This window comes from Meles meles, chromosome 3 (assembly GCF_922984935.1).
Source record: "Meles meles chromosome 3, mMelMel3.1 paternal haplotype, whole genome shotgun sequence".
NCBI lineage: Eukaryota > Metazoa > Chordata > Mammalia > Carnivora > Mustelidae > Meles > Meles meles.
In genome coordinates this window covers 113,120,308-113,144,915 of record NC_060068.1, presented here as the reverse complement: position 1 = coordinate 113,144,915, position 24,608 = coordinate 113,120,308, and the positions used below count along the sequence as shown (strand labels likewise).

General features: G+C 53.9%; 1 protein-coding gene across 7 annotated transcripts in view; it reads right to left on the bottom strand.

Moving 5' to 3' along the window:
• The window catches only part of ACSL6 (acyl-CoA synthetase long chain family member 6), a 61,851-nt gene that overhangs the window by 32,674 nt on the left and 4,569 nt on the right, over positions 1-24,608 (bottom strand). For 4 of the 7 annotated variants that reach the window (XM_046000494.1, XM_046000487.1, XM_046000488.1 and 1 more), the window contains 8 exons: positions 11,815-12,035; positions 9,630-9,744; positions 8,872-8,936; positions 8,509-8,610; positions 7,917-8,016; positions 7,183-7,361; positions 6,124-6,156; positions 4,807-4,858 (listed from right to left, as the gene is read on the bottom strand). In XM_046000494.1, the coding sequence (XP_045856450.1) occupies positions 4,807-4,858; positions 6,124-6,156; positions 7,183-7,361; positions 7,917-8,016; positions 8,509-8,610; positions 8,872-8,936; positions 9,630-9,744; positions 11,815-12,035 (867 nt within the window). Of the gene's footprint in view, positions 1-4,806; positions 4,859-6,123; positions 6,157-7,182; positions 7,362-7,916; positions 8,017-8,508; positions 8,611-8,871; positions 8,937-9,629; positions 9,745-11,814; positions 12,036-17,343; positions 17,365-17,444; positions 17,578-24,608 lie in introns of those variants that run through there. The other 3 variants (XM_046000493.1, XM_046000490.1, XM_046000492.1) reach the window with 3 other exon arrangements.

Below are 24,608 nucleotides of genomic sequence, written 5' to 3'. Positions count from 1 at the left end.
GACTTCTAGCAAAGTTAAAGAACCAGTGTTTGCTCTGGTTCTCTCCTTTTCTGTTCCAACATCAGTGGAGGTGCTTCTTTGGGCCCCAACATCTCAGCAACATGAGACCAACCGTCCCTTTCCAACCTTCTACTCACAGCCTGGCCATCCTCCCATTTATTTTCTCTCCAGCTGCTGAAGTTAAAGAACTCTTCTTTGCAGATTCTGCAAAAGTCATTTGGACTTTAGTCAGTATTCCTTGGCTGGCCATCTACGCTGATATGCAGAAAGGCATTTCACTGACTGAAGGTCTGCCCTGGATGGACACTGGCTCCAAGTGAGAGCAGTTGGGGTGGGGGGGCTCCCAGTCTCTTCTATAGGGGTGGGTGGGTGTAGGATCGAGAGCAGTGCTGGGCCCTCTGGCTGGAGGTTCCTCTGACTGCTTGTTTCCGCTTTCACACAAAGGTGGGTTACAAAGGAGGCTGATAACAAAAATGCTTGGGAAGATTTATAATGCAAAGTATTCTCCCTGCTCGAGGCTCCCACACCTTCTTTAGGATTGAGCCTCACTTTCATCAACCCCATACCCACCATTTTTAAAGTTTTTTATTTTTAAACAATCAGACTTAAGAGCTGGTAGGAATACAAGTAGTAACTCTAATAGCAGCCAGTTACTGAACACCCACCAATGTGGGCACTGTGCTAGCTGGGCATCTCATTCATGGTAACTCAGTTATTTCTAAAAACAGTCTATGCTGCAAATATCAAATGGCCTCGTTTACTTTTAAAGATTGTTTTTTTCATTTGAGAGAGAGAGAGAAGGAGCAGGGAGAGGGAGAAGCAGACACCCCACTGAGCAGGAAGCCCCACTCAGGCTCCATCATGGGATCATGACCTAAGCTGAAGCCACTCAGGCACCCCATGAATGGCTTCATTTAATATCCAAAGAAGTGGGGGCATAAGACTGGTGAAGAAATTCTCCTAAAGCTGCAGAGTAGGAGTGCTGAGATGTAGTTTCATGCATATAGTCACCTAAATCTTGAACTGAAAGGTGTAAAATAAATAGGTCAAGGAGAGTATTTTCCTGAGCTCCCATCTCTGAGCCGCCACAGACGTAAGGCTGTGGGGCCTCTTCATGCTCAGCTAAAGGACTGCACATGAGTAAGCTTTCCTGGGTGTCCTCAATTAGAACAGAGGAGATGCCTCTACCCACTCTTCCTCCCTTCTCTAGGCAGGGCACATCTCTTTCCTGGTGGCACCTGGAAGCCTCCTCTCTCCCCCAGTCCAAACCAAAGCTATGGGGGCTTGGCTCCACTGAGCAGCACCTCCCTTTCTCTGTCTCTAGTGGCTCTTTCTCGATACCAAGAAACACTTGCAGGGGTTTCCAAGAAAATAACAAGAACCCACCCCCTCCCAGCCTCTGCCAGCTCTACTCTTGCTCTGTCGTTCCTTCAGAGCCAATGTACTTTTCTTCCCACAAATCTCTCTTATAGCACAACATACATATATAGTAAAGTGCCAAAATCAGTATATGGCTCAACAGATTTTTTTTTTTTTCCAAAGTGAACTTACCTGTACAACCAGCACCAGGTCAAGACATAGAACACCATTGGTAATCCAGGGCCCCCTTATCCTGGAAGGCAACCGTTAGCCTGACTTCTAAAACCGTAGACTGGTTGATTATGTTTGTAACTTCAAGTCAAAGAAATCACGCAATCTTTTGTGCCTGGATTCTTTCATTCAACATACAGTAAGGTGGAATGTTCTACTGGGGTATACCATTCCATCACTGATGGGCACTGAACTTGTTTCCAGATTCTGACTCTCCACACAGCGAGGTCATGAATGTTATGGAGCAGGCCTTTTGGTGATGTGGCCAAGCTTCTTGAAGGAATTATCCATACCTGTTGAAGAGACATCCTCACCTCCCATTCACTCCTCATTCCACTGCCATCAGCGTCTACATCCAGCCTCCACTCCACGATTAGCCTTTGCCAAGAGCACCAGCAATTGTTTCTGCAGTGGCATCCTCTGGATATGGCTCAGCCACCAGACAACACTGACAGAGTCTGTTCTCCTCCAGCATCTCCGGCTGCACCTGCTTAGCCTCCATTTGAAACCCCAGCCCCTGTCACTCCTCTCCTGCCAGTGCTTCCAGGATCTGGCCCAAGACTGCTATTCCTTCACTCCGTTCTCCCTCAAAGCAACATTTTCCTCCTTGCAGCTGATCCTCAGCACACGCTGATCCCCCTCCCGAGAACGCCCTTCCTCCTATTCTCCTCCAGCTACCAATGTTCCAGGACTCCGCAGATGGACTTCCTCTGGGAACACTTTCTGTCATGCTCTTCCACCCCGCAGTGGCCTAGTGCTGCAGGCATGCTAGGATGCGGACCCTTGGGGCAGTGACCACATGGTACCAAAATGCTAGGTGACATGAGCTGTGAGCCCATGGAGACAGGGCTCTCGCTTATCCATCCCTGTGACCTCAGCCCCCAGCACTGGTCTGATGCATACTGGGTGCTCCACAAATGTGCTGAATCAATCTACATAAAGTAGGAAAAGAATGCTAAAAGCATATCAGTTAAGAAGGGTATGTTTCTTCTCTGGGAAGAGAGGGTACATGTCCTCATAGACTACATCTTAATTATTCATAGGGTCCAGTTTCCCAAACTGGGCCATGTTATACCACAAATCTTCTTTTCTTGGGGAGAAGGGGGTGTCAGATTCCTGTCCAGCTAATAGTCATTTTATGAATTATGAACAACCAACCCACACACCCAGCCAGTAGCCACCGCTGAGGATGGATGAATCCCAAGCTCTCACCGCCTCCAGCGCCCTCTTGGCCTGACTATGGGCTCCAAAGCATGCGCTTATTCTACAAATTTCCACAGAGGTTTCCATCACATGCCAAGAAGGAAATCTTCCCAGAATGATTTCACCAGAATCACAAACCAAATGTCAGGTTTAGATCATATTTTCCATCTTTCCCCACTGAAAGAACAGCGTGGCTCTTGATGAAGCTGGGAGCCAGGATGATTGGTATGGAAGGGAAGCTGGCTTGTGACATGCCTTGCTGATGTGCTCAACAACAGGATGGCTACCAGGGGCACAGCAGGTTCAGGCGAGGGCCGAGGAAATCCAGGTACCACCAGGCAGGACAATGAGAGCTGTGCTCCATCCTCCAGCTCTGCCCCCAGCACTTGCAGGAGTAGGAGGCTTGGGCACTAAATCACCACTTGTTGACCAAAGCTCCCTATGTCCCACTTCCACCACCCAGAGCCTGGGCAGGATGGCTTAGCTTCCTGTGGTGACTTCATGGTCTGCAAAAGCACTAGACAGGAGGCCTGCCCTTTCCAGCCAGGTAACAGCACATTTTTGCGTTGTGAAGTTCTTTTCCAGAAACACGGCAACATCAAATGACTCAGGAAAAACCTAGGGGCACGCTTGAAGGGCGAGGGTCCAAAGCTAAAGGCCACAGTGGTCATGTGCTCCCCAGCCCAGGCTGGAAAGACAGGTCACTAAAAGTTTATGTCATGAAACTCATGACAAAGAACAATAAACCTGAAGGGCACTTTTGAATTCTGGCTTGAATCTAGATGTCAGACCCCGGAGAGCAAATGCTACCTTACTTCTTCTCTGACAAAAATTAGCAATGTGGTGGAAACCCTCAAACCCGAATTAACAGCAAAGATCCATCTTGATCCAACAAAGCCACGTTTATGGTGATCCATCTTCATGGAGAGTCCTGCTCATGGGGCTGGTCAGACTTAGAGGCTGCGTGTGTGGAAATTGTCATAAGCCCCGGATTCACTGCCCTCCCCACCAAGAGCTATCATCAAGGCAGGCCAGTCCTTGGTCTGCAAAAAGAAGGCTAGAAACTCCTTGCCCATTCGGAGAAAAGACAAGCAACTTCCCAAGTCCATAGATGAGATGGAGCAGCAAAGGGGAAGAGCGCTGGGCTGGGGATCACAGGAACAGGGCCCCAGTCCCCCACCTCCCTTGCTAGTGGAGGCCCCCTGGCTAACCCCCAACACCCGCTGGCCTCACAGGCCGTGCAGAGGCCCCAGCAGCTCAGTCCCTGGGTCCACGGGGCACTGCAGACTATGACGTGCTGTGCCCGTGACCGTGTGCATCCTGACCCCGCCCCCAAGCAGCCTGCCTTGGTTGTCCCTGCTATGCAGCTGTGTGCCCTCCTCTGTCAGTGCCAGGCATGTGGGTGTCACTTCTGCTTGTCCTCATCCCCACAGCCATGCCCACAGCGCACCAGCCCCACTCCACCCCACCACAGAGCCTTTGCACCGCCTTTTCACATTACATCCCCTCTCTTCTTCGGCACTTTCAAGAGCCCCCATCCCAGGTGAGAAGCTGGGCAGAGTGGTGGCAGCAAGTTTACGCGACTGGCTCAGACCTCCCAGCAAGTGGGGGAAATGGGATTCAAATCTAGGCTCTCAGACACCAAACCCCACACTTTTCCCCATGTCTCCAACACAAAGGCCAGCCAGGGGCGGGAAGCAGCGGGGGGAGAGCTGCTTCTCAGGGAGGGATGAAGTGACTCGGCTACCCGGCCCTCCTCTGGCCCCAGTGTAGGGACTGGTGAGCCTCGATCCCATGCCTCTCAGACCACACTGTCCATTCACCTCCAGCCACCTGAGCTGCCTCCTACTGGGCACTGGGAGTGGCAGGAAAGGCCCATTGTCTGGAGCCAGCCATAGGACAAGGCTCAGCCCATGCCGTCCAGGACACCAGAGAGCCCTGAATCTGCCCCACCAAAGCTGCCAGAGAAGGTTGCTGGTGGCCCCAGATGGTGATCTGGGCACCTCTGCTCACCTGTTGTGCCGCTTGTGAAACACACAATGGAGAGGTCGCTGGGCTTCGGGGGCTGCAGGGTGGAGAAGAGGCGTAAGTAAAGGGACCCAGTGTGGCCAACCAGGGCCCAAGATCTCCAGGCCTCTCTACCAGCCAGCTCTTTTGTGCGCCCCCACCCACCATGTGTGGGTATGGGGCCATGTGGGCCCCGGCACATGCCCTGCACACTGCAGTCAGAGGGGCAGACTGGCACATCCCTGGGAAAGGGGAGGAGAGGCTGAGGAACCCTAATAGGAGCTTGGAAGTCCATCTGTCCCACTAACCTCTCACCTGCATCTGCTGCCTCCCTGACTTGAATCTGAGTTTAATTCTAGATGGAACTGGGCTGCAGTGGCCACATCTAGGCCTAGGGCATGTGATCCAGTGCAGTCCTTCCTTCCCACTTTCCCCCAACTGTCTGTGGTTAGGCTTGGGAGCAGAATGTGTGGCTCAGGAACTGAGCTTCCCACTGTGTCACCATGACTGCTCTGCGTCAGGCCCTTGCCCTTGACACAGGATACACAGTCCTGGGGTCACCAGGAAGAGCCGAGCACATCTGATCACATGCAGAGGATGTGACACAAGTTCAGAATGAGGGACAAGCCAGATTTCTCCAGACAACAGGAATAGAGGGTGGGCTCTGGGAGAGAACTCGTCTGGTGGAAGCAAGGGCATGCCAGTGGGTCGGAGAACAGCTGGTGTTTTGTGTGTGGGAGGTGGGCACCTCCCAGAGCCACCCGTGATGGCCAGTCCATGTATGAGAAAGTTCAGGGCCTTGCAAGAAAAGGGGAAGGGCTGAGCTAGAGAGAGGAGTGGAGGTGAGAGGCCTTGTAAGCAAGCTGAAAACCCCTACAGGGCCTTCCCAGGGCCAGTGACCATCACTGGTGACTCAACCCCAGGCAGTATCACTTGAGGGCGACACAGAAAAAAAATCACAAAGCAAAAATGAAGAAAGACAGTTTCTACACTCTCCGTCCTTAGAGTTCACTATCGTCGAAGAAAACTATGTGCTGTCCCCCCAAAAAAATGCTCCTGGAGAACCAAGAGAGGCTAGGATTTGGCTGTCCTTTTTCCTCCTTCCTCAACACCTGACTCCTGTTCCAGGTCGCTCTTTAGATCCTCACCCACAGACGTCCTGGCGCTTTGAGCATGCATTTCCCAAGCTGCTTAGGGTAGTTGCTAATCAGCACAGGGGTGCTGCTCTGACCTCCTATCAAGCCCCTGGGGAGGGGGGTGTCTGTGAGGATCAGCTCTGCACAGCATCTTGCTCAAGAAAGACCTGCTGGCAGAGGAGCTTACCACAGGAGCCTGATGGTTCTGTTGGCCACACTCCTGGAAGAGAAAAATACTATTTTTAAATGCTCAAAAGTTCTCATCCATCAAAACAAACGAAGAAACAAAAAATCAAAACAAACTCAGCCTAGTATGCCTTGCTCTTGTGCTGAGTCTAGAGTTCAGGATTCCCTGTCCAGACGTAGCCCATGTGGAGAAACCACCTGAGCGGCCTCTCCTCAAACACGCATCCAGGCCTGGGCCACCCCACACGTGATAGACAAGGGGCCGAGGCCCAGGGAAAGGTGAGGCACTGTGCACATGTGCAGTGGGGAGATGGCTCAAGGTGCCCATCTGGACAAGTACTCAGGACAGAGGGGCTAGGTGGCTGGGACTTCCAGATAAAGGGTCAGGGCTGGAGGGGCAGATGGGGGCTGCCAGTGTAAATGTGGTGCCCAAAAGCCATTGAAGGGTCCAAGTGCACAGGCATTATAAGCATTGTCCAGAATAGACAAGCATGCAGGAGGACAAAGGGGGAGCCCAGGAGCCGACGTCCAGGAAGGTACGGTGGGGGTCAGATGCTACTGAGCAGGGCATGAGGCCCTGGAGGCCAGGATGGCCTGTATCATGCTATCAGGCCATAAGCTGCCACCAAACTGACACCTCCAGAAAGGTCACACACAGAAAAACTAGTTCCGCTGGCCGCTGGAGTCTCTGCACAGTGAAAGAACCTCTCAAAGACTCCTGGAACATCTGTCTATAGTCCTCAGGTTCAGATGCGCTGGAGAAAAGGTAGCCCCAGAGGCTACATGAGTAATTCTGGCAGGCTGGTACCCCCATCCACCTGTTGGTACCTATGTCATTAACTGTGCCAGCCAATGGAGCCTGTCGCCTAGGGGATGCCCATGGGCAGCCCGGCCCCAGCCCCCACCACCAGCCCTCATGAAGCCTGCCCTGTTTCAACCCTGACATGTCCTTATGACTTAAGACACCCACCCCAGGGCACAAGAGGGGCAGATAACCAGCTGCTCTGGCTGGGTGGCCTGCCAGCTGTGGCCCAGGAACAGCCCAGAAGCAGAGCCTCACCTCCACATCCTGCATGGACTTAATGACCACCCCACACTCCTGCCCTCTGTCTTTCAGAGCTTCCTCAAATGGTTCCATGATGATGATGAGCTTGAGCCCTGGAGTTTCCTTCCTCTCCACATGTTCCAGCAGGAGCACAGCCTTCTGAGGTTTGTCCACGACTACGGTGCTGATGTCAGCTGAAGGGAAAGTCATGCTCTGTGGGCATAGGCTGTAACCATGGGTACATGGGCCAGGCCACAGACCAAAGGCTGTGTGTGCCCGAGCTTGCGTGTAAATAAATGCATTAAGACAGGCACGCAGGCCATGTGCTGTACAGAGAGGAAAACGCAGGGAGCTAGGGAGAAGCCAAGGACAAAAGGCCAGAGAATCTCCTAGAGCAGATTCCAAGCATTCCTTCACTCCTGGCTCAGGCTCCATAATCTCAGGTCTGCAGGAGCTATTTGCCACCCCCGCCCCTGCCCCTGGGCATCTGCCCCAAGCTGTACTAACCCTCAGGGAATTGGAAGCCTGTGTGGGGGCTGGTGCAGAGGCTCTTTCATGACAGCCAGGCCCCATGGAAGGTGCCTTTAGGTGAAGTTCAAGCGGGGAAAGCCAACTCAAGGGCCAAAATGGAATATGTTCTTTGAGAATGGAAGCCAAGAGCTTATCAGCGTCAGACAAGTAGTATAACATGAGAGTTGGGGATCTGGAGGGCTGGCTGCCAGTGACAAGAAGGGGATGTAGGGGCTCACCTGTCCTGATGATGTAGCGGATAGCACCAGGGCCCAGGGTGTCATAAAGCGGGACCACCACCATAGAATATGTGTAGCAGGCAAGCTCTGCGATGATCCACTGTGGAAACACATGGGTCTGGAGTTGGGGGAGCCCAGAGCACACATACAGCCCTTATGCCGAGGCAACTGTAGGACTTGTTCTGGGTCCTATTGAGAAGGCTCTGTTCTGGCCCTCTCCATGTGGCAAGGCACCTATGAAGCCAGTTGGTTGTGCTCACTTACCCACAGCCTTCGGGATCATGCATGTCCCAGGGAATTCTGAGACTCCAAACAGCCCCAAGCCTACTTAAAGGGCTTGCATGGCCTTCTTCCTTGGGTCCTTCTTCCCACATGGCTCAGGGAACAGCTATTTGTGGGGCTGGCTGATGTGGATAGACCAAGCTTATCTGGGTTGTCCACTCATGGTTAGAGACAAACCCAAGGGACTGAGGGGTGGCATGCACCAAGGATATCCATTTTTCCTGTTGTCCCAGATGGGAGCAGGGCTGTATATGATACTCAAGCCCCTACTCCACTGATACCTCTAAAACCATTCAAGGCAGCTGCTTACCTCTGGCCGATTTTGAGCAAAAACACCAATAAACTGATCTGTACTTGGTTTACAATTGTGTTGGAGAAGTCCAGACCCTAGAAATTCAGCTCTGTCAGCCACCTGCACACAGACATGGGGAAGTGATGGAAAGCAACTTTCAGCAGGGAAGAGAGATCCCCAGGTGGGGATTCTTACAGGTCTGAGACCTTCCCAAGTCCCTACCCAGATCGGCTGGAAGCCCTGTGAAGTAGCTGCCAGGAGTCTGGCAAACAGGCCAGGCAAGGAAACAATGACCCTCTGAGACCTTGCAGGGTGCCCATGTGCCCCCCAATGCCAGGTCTACATGGGTTGACAGGGTAGGGCCTGTCCTCTGTCACTCACCTCCTGGTAGGACAGCCACTGATAAGGTTGCTTCGGCTTCCTGAAGCCAAGACAGGGTCCATTCCCTGCAGGGAGATAAGTGGGCCTCGTGCCAGGGAGGACGGTAGGACGGGCTGTCACCTGCAGCTGCTCATCAGACACCTGAATGACCATCCCAGGCCGTGGGGTGGCTAGTCCAGGAGTCAGGCGAACTGCCCCTTAGCTCCCTGTCTAACCTGCTGAAGCCCGAGAAGGCCTAAAGTACACCAGCATGATGTGTCCTCAGGGATCAGGGAGGCCCAGGAATGGGGAATGACACAATGCCAGTTCCCACCATGACCTGTCTGATGCAGCCCCAGGAGGACACGGAGACTTAGCCACGGGGCAGAGGTGGAAAGTTGCCTCTGTTGGACCATCTCCTTTTGCCCCCTACCCTGGCCCACCTAGAGATCTCAGAGGCCCAAGTTCTGAACCGTGCCAGCCAGTGGTCTGACAGTATGAAGCTTATGAGGGGCTGCCTATGGGAGTATAAAGTATGGGCTAAGAGGCAGCTTAAGGTCAGGCATTCCTAAGTGCTAGAGCAAAGCTGAGGTCAGCCCTTTGGCCACACACTGCAGCTACTTCTCCAATTGGGCAGGAGAAGGGCTAACAGTGGTTTTTCTCCTCTGAACCCCAGTACCACTCTCTTCCCAGGCCCCCAGTACCTGGCTTGCCCCTCCCCACATTTGTACCTGCTCATTCCCACCACAGCTCCTGCACACCCTTATGCCCCCTCTCACCTGAGATGCTAAGCCCACGGCGGAACACCTGGTACATGGTCCTGGCATCATCGTAGTAGTGGGTGAGCAACTGAGGGCCATCCCCGATCACAGATCGCCGGGCCCCGCCACTGTCCTATGAGCCAAGCACAGGCCAGGGAAGCTGACTGAAGCAGGCAGAGGCATCAGGAGAGGGCACCAGGATGCACCAGGCTTTACACAGCGTGGATGCACACCAGGGCCACACAGGTGGGACTGTGACATGCTGTACGCATTCACACACGGGGCCTAGATAGAACACCTAGATGGCACACACACGACCTCCACACTTGACCTGTACGCCCCCTCACTCCAACACAGTTGGCTCATGCACACAGACCCCATACGCTGGTGTCCCATAGGTGCACACAGCACCCACAAAACATCCAGAATTCCAGTTACGATTCATATATAGCTATGGGTCACTCCGTGGGGAGTGCCAGTAGGCGTCAGGTTATCCTCTGGCATCGGGATGGCCCTCATCACCAGCTACTGCTGCTGCTGCTGCATCCCTAGGTTAAGAATCATTTAGGTGCCATCCATCACTCACATCATAGTATGAATCAGTTTGTGTACTGGCTGAAGGTACCGGTCTGGGAACACTCCTGTCCAGGACACTTGATCCTTGTACAGCACAAATTCGACCTGTGTCTCTTTACTACTGAAAACCCAAAGCAAATCCATGCTGCCTGCCTCCAGGCTCCTAGCCCATGGGGCTTTGTCCTTATCAGCCTCTCCAAACAAGTAGTAATTACAAGCCTACCGAAATGGTTAGTCTAGTGCTTTCTCTGTGTCATCTTACCAAGTCCTTACCACAATCTTAGGAAGTGAGCATTCTTTTTATTACCCACTTGGCAGTTGAGGACACCGAGGCTCAGAGAGTTAAGAAACTGCCAAGGACCATATAGCTAATAAGAGGCATGGCCAACCTTTTGGGGCTGTGGGTCACCAGAGGCCATTCTGGTCACCACTCTGCTAGTCCAGGGTTACCCCTCTCCACTGTCCAGCCACTCCATGTGAATTATCATTTCCCAAAGCCACCGGGTGCAAGATCACATATCCACACCTTTGCACACATCATGCCTCCTGCTGGAAAAGTGCCCTGAGGATCCCTGTCCTATCTAGACCTGCATCTTCTCTGACACACAAAACTCTACTATGCTCATGGATGCCGAGATGCACCCTTAAGAGCAAAACAGCAAGATGCTGAACTGTGTGTGCAGCAAGTTAGTATTCAGAAAGAGGGGCAGGGGTGCCGGGGTGGCTCAGAGGGTTAATTAAGAATCTGACTCTTGATTTTGGCTCAGGTCATGAGGTTAAGTCCCCTCTCCTCCCAGGCTCCATGCTCAGCACAGAGTCTGCTCAAGATTCTCTCTCCCTCTCTTTCTCCACCTCCCCTCCTCTCTCACTCTCTCTTTCTAAAATAAATAAATAAAATCTTAAAAAAAAAAAAAAAGAGGGCAGATAACTATCCATTCACTTATGGAATGTTCCTTGGGGAGGAAAACTTGCAGGCGAGGGGAAGAAGGTAGATCTTTAGTCTGTGACTTTTCCTCTTTGGAAGTGAGAATACGTTAACTATTCAAAATGAATAAAGTTTAGGAAAAAGATAATTTTTTTAAGGCAAAATAAATTTCATAAGCTTAAGAAAGAAAGAAATCTCACCAGTCCTTTTAGATTGAGCCTGGAATACCCTTGTCCAGGATGGACCACTGCCCTTCCTCTCCTTGGTGGCCCTCCTGGGGGCCCACGTGCCCTGGGAAGACAGGGCCATGGGGTGGGCTCAGTTCTGAGTCCCAGCTCTAGACCAGGGGCTGGCACAGGGAGACCAAGAGGGAAGTTACCTGGTGGCCCCTTGAGAACCTTAGGCTTTCTACCGAAGCACCAGGGAGCCAAGGCTTCCCACCAAAGAAGCAGACAAACTAGAGATCCACTGCAAGGCCACGGTTGGGCTCTGCCCAGGCCTCATGCTTAGTTCCTAGAAAAGGCAGAGGAGCATTGTGTTGGAGACCCTGTTCAAGGCCCCTGCGGGGCTTACTGGCTCATTGCCGGGGAACACAAGATTCTCTGTACCATTTTGGGTCAAATCAGCTGCAAGTTTGGCTTCTACCTCTAAGACGCCTCTACCTGCTACTTGCCACAGGCCAGCTGCTTGCACTCTGCTCACCTCCACTTCCTCTGACTGCATCAGGAGGTTGCATGGTGGTTGCAAGGCCTTTGGCCGGTGCGTAAACCAGTAGGCGAGGATAGCAGCCAGAGCACCCACACTCACAAGGGTGGTAGCTGAGAGGCTGCGGAAAAACTGGCCCAAGTCCCCCAGCTCGGGCAGCCGCAGCAACCTCAGGATCTCCTGTGTCTGCATCTTCTCCAGAAGCGAGAGGATGAACTCTGCAGGAAACAATAGGTGGGTGAGAGAGGAGAGCGGATGGCAGGCCAGGATGGAGTCCCAGATCTGTCCTTCCATCTATCTTGGGTCACAAGCGGCACAGTGACCTTAGCCAGACCCTGGCCAAATACACTGTATGGCAGGCCCTGGGCTAGCTGGGTATATAGTCACCTGGTGTAACACTGCATATCCCAGAAGCTGGCTTTCTAGAAGGACCTTTCTAGGTGACAGGCCAGAACCCCGAGGAGTCACCCCTGACACTCGCACATACAGCCCAGTTCTGAGAACCATGTGCTCAGGTCCTGGGCCATGACTGACAGATGCTTCCGTATTCTCTGGAGACCAGCACATGCTCTGACAGCTCTGGAAGTAAAGCCTTCTGAGCCCCAAAGTCTGGGTACAGACCAGTATGGTTAGACCAGTGTGCTTACCTCTGCTCCTGGAGTATGAAAAACACAGTGGCCAGAATGAATGGGCTGATGCAGGCTCCTCCCACTCTACCCCAAGCTCCCAGTCCCAGGCCCTGACCCTGAGGGAGACAGAGAAGGCCAAGGGGAGCAGAACCCACAGACCCATCCTGACAGACACCTCTGGCCCTCATAACATGAGGGCATCACTCTATCTGGCAAGGTTCCAGGGAGTGACACAGCAGGGTTCCCCCAGGTCCACATCCTCATCCACCACAGGTGCTCCTTAAGAAAACTTGGAGCCAAAGTCTTGCCAAGGCCAGAGGTGATGCTGTGGCCAACTTTCTGAGGAATAGCAGCGTTACCAAGAGCAGCTGGGGTAGGGTCAAGGCACCACTCCCTGGCCCCAGACCGCTGACCATTACGCGCTGGGGCTCTGCACTGCCCCTGACCAAGCACCAAGAGGCACAGGTGACCCACCATTAACTGGCCCCATTAACTGGACATCCCATCCGCTAATGTGTAAAGGAAACGGGAGTGGCCCAGGGAGCACATGTTAAACTGGTAGGAAGAGAAAGGAAGTAAAGCCCAGAGAGAAAGGGCTCAGCAAGGTGCTGTGTGCTCTCCTGGGGGTAGCCAGCATTTCCTGCGATACCACATATGGTGGTCAGGGTGTCATGCTTGCCCACCCCAGCCGGAGAGGACACAGTGAGCTTACCTGGGGACAGAGAGGATGCCTTGGGGTGGACAGGGGAAGCACTTCTGTGGGAAGCATTAGTGACTAACGGTTCAAAGAGAGCAGTCCCAGAAGCTACCATGACCTCCCGATGGCCGCTAAGTGAACAGTGCTGGCAGAGAGGACATGGCCAGCTGGGCTCAGGGGTCTACACTTAGGACTGAGAGAAGGAGCAAGGATGGACCAGGCACTGGATGCTCTTATCCCCAAGGGGGCCTCCTTGGAGTCACTACCTAGGAATATCTGAGACTAGTAACACCACACAACACCTACAGGTCCACTAGCCTGCTGAGGGCTGGATAGGTTCCAGGTACCACTTCCCCGTCTGCAGCCACTCTCCTTACTGGCCCTCTACCTCTGGAAGCATGGTTGTGGTTTCGCTTCTTGGGAAACAACGAGAAATCCAACAGCAGCCACTCTACCACCACAGGGTATGAGCCAAGCTGCAATTGCCTGACCCCTGAGAGAGGAGAGATCTTCTGAAATCCTGACAAATAATATTTGTACTAAACTGTAACATCACCACACCAGAGATGAGGTCAGTGGTGTGCAAAATCATTGCCAAGAAAGCAGGCAAATCTTGTTTCAAATCCCCTCTCCTTCACTCACAAGCCACACAAGGTTCCACATAACCCAGCTTTGTGGACCTCCCCTTGCCCATCTTTAGAATGGGGACAGCGTCACTCAGCCACATACTCATAGAGGCACGCCATGACAAAACAGATGGGTATGGAGTATGGCTGCGAGACCAGGGAGGCTGCCCAGTCCAAGCAGGCCCAAGCACCTGACAGAGGTGGCTGGGCTCCAGCTGCAGGCCCTCGGGAGCTGATGCTCTGTGCATGGCACAAAAGGCTGTCTGAGTCCTGGAAACACTCGTGAGCCACCCACAGACTCTGGGTGCTCCCTGGGGAGCAGAGAATGTAAGCCCCCAGCCACCATGGTCATTCCCACTGAGTTCCTGAGCTGGAAACGCAATTTTCCTGGCAGCCTCCTCAAGCTACATCAGCCAACAGGCTATCCCACAGGAACAAACCACTCCTGGCATATCAATCACATGAAGGTGCCACACCAGCAGAGAAGAGGCCCGGCTATGGACCCCAGTGAATTCACCAAGGAAAACCATTCTGGGGAAGACCCTGGGCAGGTGACCAGCTAGCTTCCTTAGGACATTTGTTTCCCTAAGCTGCAGACGGGGTGACTGAGTCATGGCCGTGCCTAGCAGAAAAGTGACTTAGTCCGCATATAGAAAATCCAGATATGCTCATCAGCTCTTGGGGTAGGCTCCGAGCTGCCTAATGTTTCTTCTAATGGGACTGAACTGAATCAATGGGCTGAAAAGCCTCGAACAAGCTCAAGAGCTCAGCTATGTGGTCCCAAAAATGTCAGCAAGAACCCTGCAAATATAGCTCACTATCAGCAGTCCTTAGCCCCCGGCAGTTGCTGCCGGGTGCTGAGCTGCAGGAGAACGTAGCATCTGCAGTCCCTGCTGCCATGCTGGGGTTTTCGCAGAGCACAGCCCAGAATGGCCAAGTCATCCATCCACCCAACCAACCCCCAATCACAGAGCAAACCCTCCCTACTCTCTTCTGGCTCAGGGCTGGGCCCTGGGAGAAGTCACATGTGGGTCTGCCCTTAGTCCCATGGAAGAGACACATGAAGGAGGGGGTGGTGCCGTGCAGTCTGGGCCGTGATCAGACATGGGGAGCCAGAGAAGGTACCCGACTCAGGGGAGTCAGGACCTGCTTCTGGCAGGGAGTCGTACTGATGCTGGGACAGACGGACAAAGAGGAAAGGGTGTCCTGAGCAGAGGGAAGCCAACACACAAAGGCTGGAGCTGACAGAGAGTGGAGAGCACTGAGCCAGCTGAATATCCTGCTCAGGAAATTAAGTCTGAGCTCTGGAAATGTTGTACAAAGGTCACTGCCACCAGTTTGAGAGGCTGGCCTCCTAGGTACGTGCACTCTCAGAAGTCACCAAAGTATCAGAGTCCCCAGGATAGGAAAAAACAGAAGTTGTCTAACCTTCCTGAATCACTGGTGTCTGGGAAGCAGAAGCCCTTGCCTGAGATGGGAGCACAGAGATGCCACTAAAGGTAGCTGCCATCTACAGGTACACAGGGAGCAAGAGGGGGAGCCCGGTCCAGGCCTCAGACTATAGCCTCCCAAACCATGACCTCGTGTGGTATCACCACCCAACCCCTGCCAGCACTGGACCACCCATACCCACACCTCTATGTCCAAGGGTGTCAAGCTCCCACATAACTGGCTCCAGACCTGCTCAGAAGAGCCCAGGCCAAGACCACAGGGGTGGGAGGCAGCATGAGGCTGCCAGAGCCCAGGAAGTGGCAGCAGCCAGTCAGGCCCATGGCTGTTTCTCCACCATGCACACACTAAGCGTGGGTGCCCTTCCTCTCACCAGCTTCTCCAGGTTGGGCCCTTCTCTCCAGGAAGCCCACTTGTCTGGGGCAATGGGAGGTGCTGGAGAAAGGGCTGGACTCCCCGTTCCTCCTCAGGTCGGACCTGCACCCCTGCCTGGTGGGCAGCAACAAGGCAATCAACTGGGCACCGTATCATGCTTCTAGGCTCGCCAACCTTCTCTAACACAGTCAGGGCCGCATGCATCTGCCCGGAGACCTGGGAGCCACTGCAGGGCAGAGCTGCAAATTCAGGTCTTCTGAGGACACGAGCCTAAGGCCAATCCACACCACCAAACACTTGGCATGGGGGCAGGGTAGAGCCTAGGCCTGGAAGTCTGGTCTCCTTTCCTTATTTCACAGGGCCTTGGCCTCCTCTGACCTTCACTCCCTCTCCATTGGACTAGGGTGGGGTTTGGTGGTCCCTGGGGTGCTAGCAGTAGCTGCCTCCTCCCAGGTCCCAAGAGCCTCTCCTGGTTGCAGTAGCATGGGACAGGGATGGGGGGGTGGGCAGTACCCAAGGGAATCAGTGGTGCCCTGTTGCCAAGTGAGCTGCTGTATTTGTAAATATTTACCTTGAAGGAGGACCCCACCCTCAGCTCAAACCAGTCTCCTCTCCTCCAGCATATCCTATGCCTTCTTCTCCTCTGGCACAGAACAGTTCAGGATACAGCTGTTGGCACAAGTTAAGGGTCTGGGACTACCCCCACCATAGTAGGTCCTCCACTGACTAGGGCATAGGGAAGGTAGGTGGTAAGAGACAGAGCTATGCAGGAAGGGAGAGGATGGGAGGAAAGAGACCCTGGTGGGAAGCATGCTGGCGCCATGGTGATCAGGTGGCTGAGGCAGAGCTCAGGGCACAGTCCCTGTGGAGATGGCCCTGAGTCCCATGGCTTGGCTCCAAGGACCCTCTACTGAACCAGCCTCCTAACCCCAGCACTCTAGACCTTGGCAACTTGGCTAAATGGCTCTGACAGGGCCACCTCCTCAATACCGCTCAAAGGTGACTACCCCTCTTCACCCCCACAGCTCCTGGCCTGGTCCAGCCACCAGCAAGCACAGTCCAGACTCCCACACCAGCCTCCTCACGGGCGTCCCTGCTCTGACTGGTGCCTACATTGATACCAAGTGTATTTTCCCGACACACAGACATGACTGTGTCATGCTACTACTCAAAGACCTTATTCGGCTCCCTACTACTACCTTAGGATAAAATCCAACTCATCATGCCCAGTGCTGAAGAACTCCCTGACCCTCAGATTCTTTCGTTCTTTTAGAATCACGCACGTTCCTTCTGTATCAGACTGGAGTGGGGTGAGGGCCCTTGCAGCAGGGTTCTGAGTCTCTGAAAACCTCTGGGGAGTTCAGAAATGGTAGGCAGCGCAAGGCAAGCCACCGGATCATTAAAGAACACCCTTACCTCCCAATGAAAAGCTTCAAAAAGAAAATCACAACCTCTCCCAGGGACCGGGGTCTCCAGCAAACAAGGCAGGGAAAGGGCTCCAAGGGAGTCCTGGTGCTGCACTGACCTAGTCCAAATCGACTCACACTCTTGATAGCCATATGACCTTGGATAAGTCACTTGAGCCCTCAGGGCTTCTTCTCAAAGAAGCTCAGGGTCGGAGAATGTGGTGCCAATCACAGAGTAAGTGAAACACTCGTAGACAGTAGTTAGCTAAAGCAGTTATTCTGTCTCTTTGCCAGCCAGAAGGGCTCAAAGATAACTTGCAAAAGGACATGCATTTACACCCTACCTTTCCAGAGGGCTCCTGGCACTGGGGAGGCGGCTGAACTGGTCCCACTAGTACCAGCCTCCCTTTATAAAGGGTGTGTGGGGCTCAGGGAGAGAGCTTACCACATCTTGAGCAAAGCACAAAAGTGGCGAAGGCCCTGCCCCGAGTCTGCCCTCCTGGGGACAGCGGATGGCAACAGCCGCCCGCTCTGAGAAGCTGGGTGGCAGCGGCGGCGTTAGCAGAGGTGGCAGCGGCTCCCTGGCGGCCGCAGGAGCAGGTCTGGCAGGGACCTGAGCACAGAACAGCTCTATGAGGAGCTGCCGCCCCCCCCCCCCCCGCCCCATCTGCACACTGGGCAGCACTGGCTCAGATCAGCTTAGAGCCAAGCAACTCGCCTTAACCCCCACTCTGCCGGGTGGCCCCACTCTGTCTTCAGTTCTGGACAGAGTTGACCAAATGGGTTGCTTAAGGACAAAGCCTCTTTACACACCCATCTATGACACTGATTAGGGGCGAGAGCTTCAGCCAGGGGCTGGGGACTTGCCACCTGTGTGAATGGCGGAAGTGGTAGGAGGCAGTGGGGCGTGGGGGTGCAGATGCCAGATCTCTGGCTGAGTGAGGCATCTGGGAGCCCAGGAGACTCCACCTCCAGGCCCTCTCAGAATTCTAGGGGCTGCCTCTCCTCCCCACCCCCCACCCCAAAGGTCACAACCTGTCTACTTGGGGAGAAGAAGGAAACTGAGCACAGTTCCAGATAAAACATCTGCTCAGAGATGCCCTGGGTGCTCTCCAATAGGGATTGGGGTCAGCAGGTAGAAGAAGATACTGGCTTGTCCTCTGCAAGACTCCAGGCCAGCACATCAGCCCTTTCTCAATGTGGGCCCTTAGAGATACGGCCATCCCAAGCCAGAATCTATACCCTGGCCCGGTGGAACCAGAGCTGAGCTCTGAACTCTCTCAGCACCCCGGGCAGACAGACTGGGACCAGAGGTCCCAGGGACTCCCAGGGTCCCACTTCTGCAAGGTCTGTCTCCATAGGATGAGGGGTGGGGGTGAGGCTCCCACTTCCATGACCAGTACATGACTGAACACACAGGAGGAAGACGGTCGCCACTGCTGAAGAGTAAAAGCAAATCGAGGCCACAGTAATTAGCTCACCGCCCTCCAGGCCCTACCCACACCTGGTGCTTTCCAGTCTGCCAAAATGCGGCCACTGTCTATCCAAGTCCGACCTACCTCCTCAGCAGCAGGGTGGTCCCACGCCACCATCCAGGGCTCTGAGCTCGCTCCTAAGGGACTGCGGGCACAACCTGCCTAGTGAGTCTGGAGCCCACAGACCTTGCAACACTTCCCTGAGGCTGATGCGGCCTTCACAGCTCAGCCCACCACCCCGGAGGCAGAGCCGCCTGGGAGGAGAGCTTCCTGCCTCAGCTGCCCTCTCCTGGAATTTGGCAGGAGCCTATCTAGGCCCCCCAGGCCACAGCCTCCTCCAATCCACCCCCAGGAAGCTTTAAAATACATAAATGCCTGAGGACCCACCTCCTGATCACAAAGCTCCTACCTCTTCCTTCTCGGCAGGATCCTTACTTTTCTCTAGACATCTTCAGAGAGGTTTTTAAAATAAGACAAAATCTCTGTTTAATGCTTCCTGGGACGGCTTTTGGAGCAGGAAATTCAGCAGTCACAACCCAGGTCCTGGCTGATGGAACAACATCCCCCACCCCCACCCCGGGGGCCAGGGACGAAGAGCCCAGCAGCAGTTCTGTCCCAGTAAGGGTGCGGCCCAGCCGCTAGGGTAAGAAAAGCAGGGATCTCACCACCATACCTGTATGACCCTGAAAGGCAGACACAAACCCAGCAGCCTACCCTTGGCCCACTCTCCACCCCATGCTCACAGATATTCATGCTTGCCTCTATCGTGCGCGAGAGGCTTTATTTCCATCTTCCTCTTGGGTTTTAATTAGTCACAGAACCACAGATGATTGGGGCAGAGATGGGGCCCAGGGCCTCCCCGACTGGGGACCTGCCAGGTGAGAGCTGCCGCAGATCCCCGAGAGGCTGGGACGCAGGTTGCTGGGTTACACAGTGACTCACCTGCCGAGCTTCCCCAAGAAGCCAGATGCTAGCTAGCTCTGAAGGTTCAGTTAAGCCTCTTCAGTGTGGGAAAGCCCACCTCTAGCAGGCTGGGCCTGAGCACAGCATGGGGCCGGCCCCCCTGCCAACAGGCCCGGACTCACCTTGATCATGCCTCCCTTTAGCAATTCATTTAGCATCCAGGAAGCTGCCTTCACTGCCCTCCTCTCCCCGTGCCCTCCTCTCACCACAACAGCACCTCTAAAGAATCCCACTCACCCAAAGCCCAAGTCAGGGAACATGGGCCCACATTCCTGACGATAACACTGGGAAGCCAGGCTCAAACGACACTTTCGGGAACTTAAAAAATACAAATAACCTTGAGGACAGAGGAGCAAAGAGAAACAGAGTGTCTTTCACAAGCTGGGAGATAAATGTTGTCCTCACCATGAATCGGGCCCAACTAAAAATTCCGAGCAAAGAGGGGCATCAGAGGCTCAAACTGGCAATAGGCCCTTTGGCAATATTTGCAGAGCACAATAACTGGGGCCAACGGTGTGGGTGAGGCTGTCTCACTGTCCTCCCTTACACACCAAGCCCCCCAGGACAGCAGGCAGAATTCAGGGATGCCACTGAGGGCCATGAGCACCACAAGAAGAGAGGGACACCCCCTGGCCAGACCCAACTGTGCAGGAAGCCAAATCCTGTAGCCGTAACAGGAGCCTTTCCCCTCCCAGCCAGTCCGTGTTAGGACTGCCCGTTTCCTAGCCTCAGGAGCCGTGATCCATTTCCGTCACCTGCCCAAACTGAGGACATACTGTGAACCTAGCAGGTTCCAGCTCAAGGGACCAGAAGCTGCTCCTGGCAGGGCCAGGGTCTCAGAGCTCACTGCGGTGGCCATGGCACGGGATGCAACCTTCTCCAGGAAGGTCCTGCTAAGACAGTTGTGGTCACTGAGGTGGGGGGATTCTCTCACTTGCGCCCAGCTCAGGAAAAAATGCACAAACGAGGAACCTGGGACACATCCTTAGTCAGGGACAGGGAGCAAGGAGGGACTCAAGAGCAGATGGGAAGGAGTGTTCTGAGAAGTGGACTGAGGGACAGAAGTGGGTTGGTAAGTCGCAGGGAGACCCTGTAAGATGTTGAGGGTCCCAGGAAAGAGGCCGGAGTCCAGCTGCATTGAGGAAAGGGGCAGGAAGCCAAGGCTGGGAGGCCAGCAAGTAGCTGCAGAAGAGAAAAAGTCATCGTGGTCCTGTCTACAGGCCTCTCGCCTTTGGTGTCACAGCCAGGGGCTGACAGAACCCACCAGCTCCTAATACCCCCGGGGTTTTAAGATGCACAAGTGCCCCCAGGCAAGCTGCGCCCCTAGCTCCCTGATGAAGGGGCTGCTGCCACAGCCATGAGCTACCTAGTCTCTGTCCCGGCTGTTCCAGGGCTCGCGGGGTTTATCACAGAAGAGACAATGAGCAAGGACGAGAGAGTTTTGCCTTCGGTTAGAGGTAAATTTTCTGGAAAATCTGATAAATAGTTTAACTTCCTGGCTCCCCCATACTTTGACAATGTTCCTCCTCTGAATGCCACAAAAGTAACAAATCCAAGTTCCACTCAGTTCAGCCGAAGGCTCTGCTTGTCAGTGGGACCTGGTCACCTCCCAAACCATCCCTCTGGAGGCAGGGGCACATAACAGCTGTCTCTCACTGCCCTCTGGTTGCCTGGTCCTGCTCTCGGCCAGCAGGGGCCCTTGGCGTCCTCAGGGTTAATGCCAGGCACCAGCAGCCCAGCCCTCAGCTGGGCAGGGAGCATTGAGAACTCGGGCCTCTTTTTCAAGGCCAGATGAATGGGGAATATGCAAATGCCCACCTCCCGAGCAGTGCAGGGGAGGGCCTGCTGCTGTATCTTTCCACTCTGGGCCTGTCACATGAAAGGGTTTGTATTCCTGCTGCTGGCTCTGGCGCCAGACTGGGGCTGTTCTCACCAGAAAACAAAAATCTCTTTCAGACCCAAGCAAAACGAGGCCCTGGCTGGCTGGGAGAAGGCTGTTGGACGCTGTTCACACTGACCCACCGAGAGCACCCATCCCTTAGATTCCTATTAAACCCACCACCTTTCTAGAGGGAGCCGAAGGCCTCTGGGGTCTCTGAGGAAAGCCCTGTGTCAGGTCCAGTGGGTGGCACCAAGGAGTGGGACTGGCTCATTTGGAGGCCCCACGGGTTTGTCCCTTGCAGACATAGAAATGGTTGGCTCTCAGGTCACCACATTTTATGCAGGAGGGAATGCTGGTAATTCTCAGGGTGTTGACAGTTAAACATGCAGAAAGAAAAGGAAAGAGAAATGATGGTAAATAAAAGACCCTGCAGCGCACACTGAGGACTTTTTAAGAATGGAGGCCACGGGCATCCTCCGCCTGCCTCGCCCGAGGCCACTGGCACAGAAGCCCTCCAGCTGGGACCGGGGCTCCTGGTAAACTAAGGCCCTTGCAAGATCACAAGCTTCTGGGACACTCCAGGGCTTGGACTCCATCCTCCACAGAGGCCCCACGACAAGGTCAGACTTTGCTTTTGTTCAGACTTCCAGAGGCCAATGCTGCTTTTCTGACATCCCTAAGGGCCACCTAAGCCTATCCCCACAGTACAGATCTTGCACCCTGCGAAGTGAGGGTGCTCCTCAGACTCCCATGAGCAGGAGACAGTGACACAGGGAGCCCTCAAACACACACATGATGGGTGAGCCTGAGGAACAATCTAGAACAAAACCACTTAAACTGATTAGAAACCAAGAGGAGGCCTAGAGGATGCTCTGTAGATTCCCTGTGATCTGAGGGAAATTGCCCTGGTCAGCTTCTCAGCCCAACGAAGATGCCCTTCCTGGATGAATGTCCACTACTGCTCACCCCACGGGTCTTCCTTCTAGAGGCTGGGGCCACATAGTACACCCATGGAGCCAAGAAGCCAGGCATGTCTGTGAGTGTTCATGGAGCAGCCTTGGGAGGAACAGGAGGCAGGGGAGGTAGAGGAGGAGGAGGATGAGGAGGAGGAGGAGGACGAGGAGGACGAGGAGGAGGAGGAGGAGGAAAAAGGACACTTCAAAACAGATGGAAAGGGTGCTTCCCGGGTCACAGTCTTCCCTGATATCTGACCTGGGCAAGGAGGTTGGGGACATACATACCCCCATCTCCCACCAGCCCACTGGCCAGGAGAAGGCCCGCCCTCCCTTTCTCTCCACCATTCCAGGCAGAGCCAGGCTTGTGGAGAGGGCCTAAAGGCAGGAAGGGGGGCTGAGTGTGGGAGTTGAGGATGTCCCCTACAGAACCACATCCAACCCATCTGCTGGAAGGGACTATCACTGTTAACACTGAAGTCTGCCAGAAGTAAGCAAGGTCCTGGGCTTTAAGTGGTTTCATGCACACCTCAGTTTCCAAACTTCGGGGGTCACTGCAGGCCTGGATGGGTCCCATTGAGTCTCCCATCTCCATGCTGGTAACTGCCTTCCTCTCACTGGCCTCTGGAGGCTTGCCATCCAGCCTTTGGCCAACCTTATTCCATGGCCCTTATTCTATCCTGCCACTCAGTCTCAGCTCCGACAACCTTCCCCCACCTCTGATTGTCCTTGCTATGCAGGCTTGCTGTCCAATCTCTAATTGACCTCACCATCCGTCCCAGTGACCCTTCTGCCTGCTTGACATGATTTGTAGTCACTTGGTCTATAGCCAAGGCTGGGCCAGGGGTTGCTGTCAGGAGCCAGACTGGAGACACTTAGCCCCCACAACAATCTGCACACTAGAGGGAGACACAGGGCTTTGTAGCAGGGCTAAGTCCTGCCTGGTTCCTTGGGATCCACCTGCCAAGCTGATGGTGCGGGCAGGTGCAGTGTGCTGGGAACAGGGCAGGGTTCCTGGTGTTGGTTAGTGGTCTTGGGCCCAGAGCAGCCCCTCTGACTTGGGCCTGCCTGTTCCCTCTCTCCTTCCTCTATTAGCCATCAATCACTGGATCTCTTCCTAACTCCCAACAGGTGTCATTCCTGATTTGCTTCTCCCAGGCTCTGAAAATGGAAATGCTGATTGTTCCCTCACTAGCACCATCCTGGCCTGGCTTCCTGCTCTAAAGTCCCCAGGAGACAGCTGTCTCAGAACGCAGGACTGAATGGGCAGAGAGGAAATCAGAAGCGAGCTTCCCCCAATTCTCCATGGACACTCTCATCCAAATGCCTGGACTAGCTGTCCGAAGAGGAAAGATGTCTTTGGGCAGAGCAGGGGAGTAGGCACCCATGGGACTTCTTGGGATTTGATGTCTTTCACGTTCTGAGATTACAGGCTGGGCCTCAGAATAGATCACTCAGCTTGATCCAGAGTTTATACCAACCCATTTCCCAGCTTGCCACTTCTGCCTGTCACAGAATCAGATGATCAAGATCAAGCCTGCATGAATCAGAAGCTGCAAAAAGGAACCAGGTCTGGGAATGACTCCACCCATCATGAGCTCCCAGAGCAGCCAAACAATGGTGGGAGATGTGCCTGGGCATTCTGAAGAATACCCCAAAGTAGTATCCCTGAGGCCCAATGGGTGACTAGTGAGGATTCTGGCCAGGCAAAGGCAGGAAATGGGGCCAGTACACCAGCCCATTCAGTGAGCTGGGAACCCAGAGTAGGGCCTGCTCTCTGCTCTGCTTGGCCAGAGCTCCCACCCTACTGGAGCTCTAAGGAGACAAAAGGACCTTGTCCTCAGAGAAGAATATATTCTCTACAAAACCAATCACCTGCATCTAGGGGTTAGATCGACCTACCAACATACCTTCCTTCCTTCCTTCCACAAATACTTTTGGAGTACCTCCTTCTGTTCTGGGTTAACACTAAGGATTCTCTCAGAAAGGCTGAGCTGTCCTGCCTGAAGTGAGTTCATACCTGCTCCCCCTGCCCACTGCTTCTACCACACTAGCATCACCCCTCCCCCCCCACCCTGAGGTGGGCATGGAGACTGGCACCTAATAGAAGCACACTCAAATTCTGTTATTTGCTAACTGATATGTGGTAAGAAAACAGCTTACAAAACACATCATTATTAAAATAAACCATTCTCACAGAATTCTTCCTATCCTTCATTAAGGTAACCAACACTGGTACATGCTCTGCCTGGCCCCGGATTGGGGCTCACGGAGGAGACACTCTGGCCCTGCCCTCCAGGAGATCATAATGTAGGAGGCCAAAGACTGCAGGTCAA